At 32.1% G+C, this 9,531-nt stretch overlaps 1 protein-coding gene across 1 annotated transcript; it reads left to right on the top strand.

The window, feature by feature from the left end:
* Positions 2,348-4,546, top strand: LOC18594696 (vacuolar amino acid transporter 1). The gene is made up of 4 exons (XM_007022322.2): positions 2,348-2,526; positions 2,956-3,055; positions 3,189-3,796; positions 4,000-4,546. Exons 2-4 carry the CDS (start codon positions 2,965-2,967, stop codon positions 4,516-4,518), a joined length of 1,218 nt encoding a protein of 405 aa, XP_007022384.1. The 5' UTR covers positions 2,348-2,526; positions 2,956-2,964; the 3' UTR covers positions 4,519-4,546.

The raw sequence follows: 9,531 nt of genomic DNA, 5'->3' as shown, positions 1-9,531 counted from the left end.
AAATTTAGTGTTTTGATAAAGCTAAAGCTAATTGGAGCAAGTCCCTATCTCTTATTGTTTTTTTTTTATTTCCACTTGTTCTTGGTTATAGTTTTTTAGTCCTTTTGGACATAATTGTCATGAAATGAAGGCCTCTATTGAGCTTCATTTTGTGTTTTAAAGAAAGCCATAGAAGAATTAACAATGATGGAGAAAAAGTATGGCATTAAATTGTGTGGTTATAGAGAAAGTAACATAAATGCTATGCCTCTCAGCCCCTTACTGATCACATTATAAATGAACCTTTTCTTGATAGCAAGTCTCGTTGGAAAGTCATCTTAGCAATCAAATGGCAAGCTACCTCAATGCTTGTTCCATCTTGGTGGTTTTGTTCATATGTAGCAAGTGGGGTAGTCATAGCTATAAAAGAGGTTGACCTGATTAAAGCAAATAATTGTGAAACTAGAATGAGTTTTGTATAAGTTTTCACAAGCATATTCAATATAGGATCATTACAAATAAGTTTTGCCCTGTACTCATTGCATTAGGTCAAGTTTGTCACGCTGCATTAGTAAAGAAGACTCTTGATTTATGAATTCATCAGTAGTTGTAACAAAGAGTATTCAAACATTGGACAATTGCGCTTAGTCACGAGCATTTCACAATCTCTGTCTACATAAGAATGTTGAATTTGTTCCAGCAACAAAAGGTTACAAGACATAACATCTTTAGATTTTTTTTTTATTATTTTTTGTATATTATGCTGAGATATTAACATGCTTGTTCATGTGAATTTGAATTGATCCAAATTCATATTTGTTGAAAAGAGTGAAGTATTCATTCTATCGATAATCCGTCAAAATATTTCAACAGAATTAATTCTATGAAAAAACCCATTTTATAGTTTTTATCTCATGCTTAAATTTATAATCTTCATATATAATTTAGGTGACTTCCGCTTCTTTTTTTTCTTTTTGTTTTTTTGTTATCTTATTATTTAATTTCTTACAATACTTATGCAAGTTAATTTACTTGTAATCTCTATTTATAAGATGAGAAATAACGATTCCTGTCAATAAGAAAAAAGAGAACCCTTAACAACATTAGACAAACGTGAATTTGTGCCAGTTGTATATGAATTTTGAGGCTCAAATTCAATTTCTATTTTTAGACCCATCTAAAATAATAGTATGAACTAATTCGAATTTGAATCAAATGCATGATTTTAATAATAATAAACTTTATCACATTAATCTAAATTGGATCTATTCATGCTAACATATATATTGTCAGACGTGATTCCTTAGACTTATGTCTACGTAAAGACAATGGTCAAAGTAGTGGGAGTCAAAGTGACGCAATGCATCTGTCTGTTTTAATAATTTGACGCAGCGCTCACTGCAGACCAAAAGCAGTGCCAACAAAATGATGTGGAGCAAGATGCACTATAAAAGTATTTTGTTCTGTCCTGGATTCTTGTTTTCCAGTATTATTGGTTTGTCGCTGGTTCTGCTTTACTATTTACTTAATGGAAACCAATAATTTAGGTTAGAGATGCACCTGCTGCTATAGGAGACACTTTTTCATGGTAATTGCCTTGTTTAATTTATGTTGTAGCAATTCTTCTACTTCTCTAAAAATAATTCAATTCAATTATTCAAAAAAAAAAAAAAAGAAAAGGGATCTCTACATCTTGTCAATGATGGAATTCGACAGTAACAGAAGGTAACTCAACAGTCTTCAAAAGAGCAACAAAATTAGCCAGGTTTAAATTCTTATTCTGCCCTTGTCTATGACCTGTCCCTATATTTGCCTAACCAGACAACAGCTCTTCATTCATGATGAATTTGCCATTTTCTTCCATATTTTGGCTGCTGCTGGTGGGAATATATTGTGGGACCTAATCACNAATTAATTCTAAATAATTATAAAAACATAAGATAAGAAAGTAGTAATTAAAATTGAAGATAATTTAGAAAATTTCATCATTAAAAATAATAAAATTTTAATAAGTGTAATTAATATTTATTTTATTTTAATTTTTAATTTTATATTATATATTTTATTTTAATTATAACGTTACAAAATGTTTTTAATAAGGTAATAAAGTTGAAGAGTAAAAGTGTCTTTAAGAACATTACAGAGTGCAATGTAATGTGATTGCATTGGTTTGGATTGCAATCACATTATATCCCTTGACTTTAATGTGATTACATTGCAATCTTATATTGCAGTGATCTGTTGCAAAACAAATACTGTAATGTAATTTAATTGGACACATTGCAAGGAATGTGCTCCCACTTTCCTTATACCAAACACTACCTAAGGGTTAAGCTCTCTATACATAAGAGCATGCATATACTAACATGTATGGCCAATTACATGCATTGAAATTAGAAACCTGGCCACTAGTTCTAAGTTGTAAGCTTCCAGTCAAGCTCACTCTGACATTGGCACTGACGTGCAGCATGCATCCTTCTAAAGCCTTATTACTCACCTGTTTCTAAAATTGTTTTCTCCAACTGTACGTTCTTCTATTTTTACTAGGTAAGCATACATTACTCTCAGTTCTTATTCTCTTGTGTTGCTAAACTGTTTTGATAAGTGATTTGTATAGAAAATAAAGACTTTGGGGTTGTTAGATTTTCAGGGCTTTCCTGAAGAAATGTGTAGATTGGTAAATAGAGAGATCGACTTGGAAAAAGAAAAGTCTTTCGTTATTTGAAAAAATTTCCTGCAAATTATAAGAAAAGTTTTTCCTGCAAATGGATCTTTGAATCTAAGAAAATGTTACCAGCAAATTCTAAAGGGAGAAGCTCATGTGAAGTTTATAATTAGTAATTAGCATGCGACAGAGTCAATATAAATACACAGCTGCAATGCTTGCGAGAGACTATTGACAATTTGTAATGCTTCCTGTAACTCTCAAATCATTCCAGAGTTCTGAAATATTCCAGTTGTGTATTCATTGAACAGGTAGAAATCATGGCAAATGAGTTAAGAACTCCGCTAACTCAAACCACCACAGGTTCCAGTTTTATAAAGGCATGCTTCAATGGAACGAATGCTTTCCTTGGTAAGCTGGAGTCCTCTTCCATAGCCCTCCGCAGAAAATTTTCTGTTTTCCCCATTTTTCTATTCTTTCAGTTTCCAACAGTACTAAAATCAATCATACACTACTTACTGACAGCACTTTTCTGCTTTTTCAGGAATCGGTCTTTTAACAGTGCCTTATGCACTTGCAAGTGGAGGTTGGTTGAGTTTATTTTTCTTTTTCTTGATTGGTATCATGACCTTTTATACTGGCATTCTCCTGAAGAAGTGCATGGATGCTAATCCTTCTATCAAAAGTTACCTTGACATAGCTGAGCATGCATTTGGAAAAAAAGGAAGAATTCTAGTCATGATTATCATGAATTCGGAGCTGTACCTCGTAGCAATAGGGCTTCTGATACTAGAAGGGGACAATTTACACAAATTATTTCCAAAATTCATGGTCAAGCTTGGAACAATTTTAGTAGATGGAAGGCAGGCATTTGTTGTATTAACAGCTCTAGTTATATTGCCCTCAATGCTGCTAACTGACTTGAGCATACTATCCTATGTATCTGCAACTGGGGTATTTTCTTGCCTTCTCATTTTTGGATCAACTTTGTGTGTTGGAGCAATTGGTGGTGTCGGGTTTAATGCAAGAGGAAAATTGTTGAACATGAATGGGATTCCTACTGCAGTTAGTTTGTATATAGTGTGCTTTGCTGGCCATCCGGTGATCCCATCTATATACACTTCAATGCGAGACACACACCAGTTCAGTAAGGTATATTTAGACATGATGTTTTCATTTAACAAATTAGAATATAACTGGATAAAATTCAACACATAGTTGGATACTAGGACCAACCCACTCTTGATGAGCTTGTACCTGCGACCTACAAGATTTTAAGGCTGCCTCATCGACCATTCAACAAAATCTATACCGTTTAAAACGTTGCATTTATATTTTATTGTACTGTCTTGTAGGTGTTGCTGTTTAGTTTCGTCCTTACAACAATTACCTATGCCTCAACTGCCATGGTCGGATACCTCATGTACGGTGATGGTGTGGAATCGCAGATTACACTGAATTTACCAACAAGAGAAGTTGCTGCAAAAGTTGCAATATACACCACTTTACTCATCCCAGTTACCAGATATGCTTTGATGGTAACCCCTGTTGCAACAGCTATTGAAGGTGGGCTATCAGAAAATCTCAAAAATTGGAGAGCAGTGAAGTTGTTTATTAGGATAGCATTGCTGGTTAGCACAACTATTGTGGCCTTTGTATTTCCTTATTTTGAGAACCTGATGGCCATTGTGGGATCAATATTTGTGGTTTTAGCTTCATTTGTTCTACCTTGCTTGTGCTACTTAAAAGCTTCTGGTTCCTATCAGAGTTGGAGCTGCAAGCTAATATGCATTGTTGGAATTATTGTATTTGGAACCATTGCGGGAGTTCTAGGAACTTATTCCTCCATATCAGAACTTGTACATGATATGTAGATAATCTACATCATATTTTTCATTGTTAGTTTCTTTGTCACATGCCTGCTCATGATGTATAATCTCATTATTCATGTGTTACTAATAATATTTTTTTAAGAAAAATCTATTCTTTTTAATTTGTTAAAATCAAACCTTAAATTGTTTGATTGTAGGGATTCATATAGAACAAAGTGTCAAGAGATAAACACACTTGAACCCAATTAATTATGCCACATGTCGAGCTTTGAAGTGGCTAAAATTGCCACTTATCGAGCACTCAAATAAGCTCACTTTGGGCTATCTTTAATTGTAGGGATTGATTTAGAAATCCCTTTAAAAAAAAACAATCACATGATTTCTACAACTAAAGTTCAAAATGAGTCACCAACTAACTCTATAAACAAATCCCCAACCATATTCTTCGTACAAATAAGGCAGCAAATGCTCTGCACCAGAAAGGAGAAAAAAAAAATATCATTAAAGATCAAATGGAAACATCAGGGTTACAAATAGAGACCAGAAGAGAATCCATTCAAACCAATTTAGCATAAGGTTCACACTCCTGCCTAGCTAGCTAACAAATTAGCAAGACTATATGTTGGCCTCTCTTTTCACAAAGCTAAAATGACAATCTAAAACATCCTAAGCTTTAAACTTGATATCCTCAATCGTAGTATCCCATGACCTCTCACATTTATTAATCTCTCCAAGTTGAGGGTTCAGGTTGAACTCAGCTACTTCAAAGATCCAAACCGAGTTATATCTCTTAGGTAATTTTGATGAAGAGAATTTGGTTTATTAAGTTGTTTTCCTTTGTGAGGAAAGAGGTTGAACCAATTACATATTATTTCTTTAATTTTGACTTAAGTTATGTTTAGCCATCAAATTGATGCATAATTAATTGGAATTTTGTATTTATATAATTTGATCTTAATATCTTAATTTTGATGTATATTTTTTATATATGTTTTATAGGTTTTGGAGTTGGAATAGAGGTGCACTATGTGATAATAGGGATATCTGAGGGTGTCTCTGAAAGTCCAAAAATCTACAAAAGTCTTTGGTGGTGTGCTTATTCGAAGCACCTTAATTTGTGTGGAGTCATCAATAATTCTCCAAAATATCGACTCTAACTTACGAGGTTAGAATGATTAATAATTTCCTCAATATATTAATTTTTTAATTTATTTTTACGCACATACACATATATAGATAATTAAATAAATGTTATTATTATTAATTAATGATTATAATTTTAATTATAATCAATAACAAATATTTAAAAATGATAATTTGTACACAAAATTTGTGTATAAAAATTTTTGACATGCTTGTTGGGAAAAATCTTTGCCTCTCATATCTTTTCTTCAAAATTCAAGTTGTCAAGTTGAAATGGTTCCCAAAAGAACTCTGCCAACGAGCCAGCTCTCAAGCCTGTTTGAGCAAATCATGCAATCCACCCAAGTTCATCCTCAAGCACTAGTGTTGTGTTCCTACTCATCCTGATGGTATTAGAAGAAAGACAAAAGCTCTTGATGAATTGAATGATCAAACTCTTTCAATGCTTAACAAAATCCTCTTTATGACACTTTTTCCCCAACTCAAAATTTAGAGAAGTTTCTGCACTACTATTTGCTTCCTTTCATGGTTCGAGCGCAAATCCCTAGTTATTACTCAAGTAACAAGATAACTATGCAAGTAGTTATTAGATAGTTTGTAATATTTGGATTTATTGGAAAACTAACATTAAAAGTTAATTAATTATTCAGTTATGACTGTTCAGTTTAAGATATAACTTTTACATAAATAGAAGTGTTTTCAACAAACACAACTGTTGAAATACACTGATTAGTTGTTTAGAGTTTTCAACAAACACAACTACTGAAAAATACTGGTTCAGTGTTCATAATAGTGAATGTAATTCCAAAACAGACTTCAACTTTTAATAAAATTCTGCAATAGCCTTGTTGTATCTTGGAAAGCTTTTGTTTTTAAATCCCTATAATAGGCAACAACTCTTTAAAGATAGTATGTTACAGTGCGCCTCAAGACTTCTTGCTCCTTTTCTTATGCTACTTTTCTAACAATTTTAAAAAGTTTTTTTGAATGGAGTCTAATCCAAATAAGAGGTTTAAAGTCATGAATCAAGCATTCGCCAAACTTGACCAATTTGGTGGAACTAATTTCACTCGTTGGAGGGATAAGATGGTGTTTTTGCTCATTGCCTTATTATGTTCTCGGTTCAAGTCTTACTACACTTCGAAAACCAACTGATGAAGATTTTGATGCACAAAAGGTAGAAAGAGAAAAACATGAAGAAGATGAATTGATATGCCATGGATATATCCTAAACACTTTGATAGATTGTCTATATGATCTCTACTCTAATCTAAAAACTCCAAAGGAAATTTGGTAGCCTTGGAGACTACCTACAAAAACGAAAGGTGAGGTATTGATAAACTTTGTCCTTAAAATATTTTAAGTTTAAGATAAGTGGCAATCTACTTACCATGGATCAAGTGCATGAACTACAAATTTTAGTTCAAAACGAAAAGACCTTGACGTTAAGGTCCTGGATCAAAAGCCATAGGTTGTAAATGGGTATTTAGAAAGAAATATTACATAAATGGTTCAGTACAAACCTTTAAAGCTAAACTAGTTTCTAAAGGTTTGACGTAAAAAGAAAGCCTTATTATTTTGATTCTTATAATGCTCTAGTAGTAAGAATAACATCCATAAGAGTGCTTTTTGCTTTAACACCTATTTATAAATAACATGTACATCAAATGGTTATTAAACTGCCTTCTTAAATAGAGATCTAAGTGAAGAAATATATATGGAGCAACCTGAAGGTTTTATACTTCTTGGAAATAAGAGGAAAGTTTGTAAACTAATCAAATCTCTTTATATACTAAAACAAACTTTAAAGCAATGGCATGAAAAGTTTGATAGTAATATACTTTCAAATGGATTTGAACATAATAATGCAGATAAGTGCATTTACTCTAAATTTACGAAAAACTATGGTGTAATCATATGTCTTTATGTAGATGATTTGTTGATATTCGGTATAAATATTCTTGGAATTATTAAAACCAAGAAATATTTGATTTCAGTTTTCAAAATGAAAGATCTTAATGAAGTTGATATAATCTTGGGAATTAAAGTCAAAAGAGATAAAAATGTTATTTCATTGAATCAATCACATCACATAGAGAAAATTCCTCACAAATTTAGTCATTTAGAAATCAAAGAGTTTAATACTTCTTGTATTCTCGTATAAAATTGACTAAGAATTGTGAAAGAGTTATGACACAATTAGAATATGCAAGTATCATAGGCAGCATAATGTATGCTGCACATTGTACCAAATTGGATATAGCTTTTGCCATTTACAGATTTTCAAGGTTTACAGGTAAACCTACCAAAGATTATTGGAAGGCTATCACTAAAGTACTTGGATATTTAAAGAAAAAAAATTTGGAGATTTGTTACAATGGTTTTTCTAGTAGTTTAGAAGAAATTTTTGATACCAGTTGGATAACTAAAATTGATAACAACAAATCCACATCAGGATGGATTTTTACCTTAAGAGGTGGTGCCATTAGTTGGGCATGTAAGAAGTAGATTTGTATTACTTATTCCATAATGAAATTTGAATTTTTAGCATTAGCAACTGTTGTGAAGGAAGCGAAATGAATGAGAAATTTGTTATTAGATATAAAGTTGTGACCACAACTGATACCAGCTATTTCCATATATTGTAATAGTGAGGCTACAATGTGTGTAGCCCACAATAAGATTTATAATGAAAAGTCTAGACAAATAAGTCTACGAATATGTCTATATAAGAGAATTAATCTCAAATGGTGTTGTAACAATAGCTTTTGTTCAATTTCGCTAGAACTTGACCAATTTACTTGCCAAAGCATTGCCAAGAGAGGTTGTAAAATCAGCATCTAGTGGAATGGGACTAAAACCCTTGACTTAAATGTGCTAGTAATGGAAACCTAACTTTGAGTTAGCAAAACTAACAATAAAAGGTCAATGGATAATAACAAGTTACTATATGTTGTTATTATGCACTAAATTTTTGTTTTAAATAGTCTCATTCAAGAATATTCAGTGTGACTGTTACGAGAAAAGGATGAGCAAAAGACTCTTAATGAAAATGTTTAAATGCTTGTAATAACATTGGCATAATGACAAATTCTATGTATATGAATATTCACCGAAGTCTTTCTACAAGCTGATTCTTGGTACTTCTTGTCTCAAATTTGATCACTAGAAACAGGCATGTGTAGGCCTTGTCCCTCTTAAAATCGGGATCTTCTACTAACAAGTGCTAAAAGGCAGAGTTGATGAGAAAGATGAATTAGTTAAAAGGGGATTTTTAGATAAGAATTCGGTTGTCACCGTCTTGTGTGAAAAGGACAATGAATTGGTTAAGCTTTTATATTTCACTTGTTTTGAAACTTGAAAGATTTTGGCTATGTGTTTTAATATTTGGGGTATTTATTGGGCTGTTCTGTGCGATGTTATATCTTTTCTTTTTTGGATTTGGAATTCTTCTCCTGTTTTTTCCTTTCAAATAATACATGAAAGAATCTAAATACGTGTACATACCAAAAAAAAAAAAACAAAAGTAGAAAGCTCCCACTCAATGACAAGCAAAAAAAAAGTAAAAAGTTTTATTCTTAATTCTTTGCTTCAATAATGAAACTATGGAAACGTGGCCGACAAAATTTTTTTGCGATTCCTTTGTTGTCCAATCCAGCAAAAGAGGAGGGAGAAATATTCCTTTGCTTCAATCTTCCCAGTTTCCTTTATCATCTCTAATGCAAGACCAGGGTGATTAATCGAGGTAAAAAATCTCTCTTTTAGAACTTGTTTCTCACCCCTCACAAACAAAGGGAGTGCTAGGTATAGTTTTTATCATATTATATTGAGATTTACGCCAGGCCTTCTTTTCTCTTTTTTTTTTTTTTTTCATTCTTTTATATATTGTTTAATGCTTTTCTGATGGGTTTT

Source organism: Theobroma cacao, chromosome 7, assembly GCF_000208745.1.
Source record: "Theobroma cacao cultivar B97-61/B2 chromosome 7, Criollo_cocoa_genome_V2, whole genome shotgun sequence".
Classification (NCBI taxonomy): domain Eukaryota; kingdom Viridiplantae; phylum Streptophyta; class Magnoliopsida; order Malvales; family Malvaceae; genus Theobroma; species Theobroma cacao.
The sequence above is the reverse complement of the archived record's forward strand: the minus strand, read 5'-3'. Positions and strand labels throughout refer to the sequence as shown.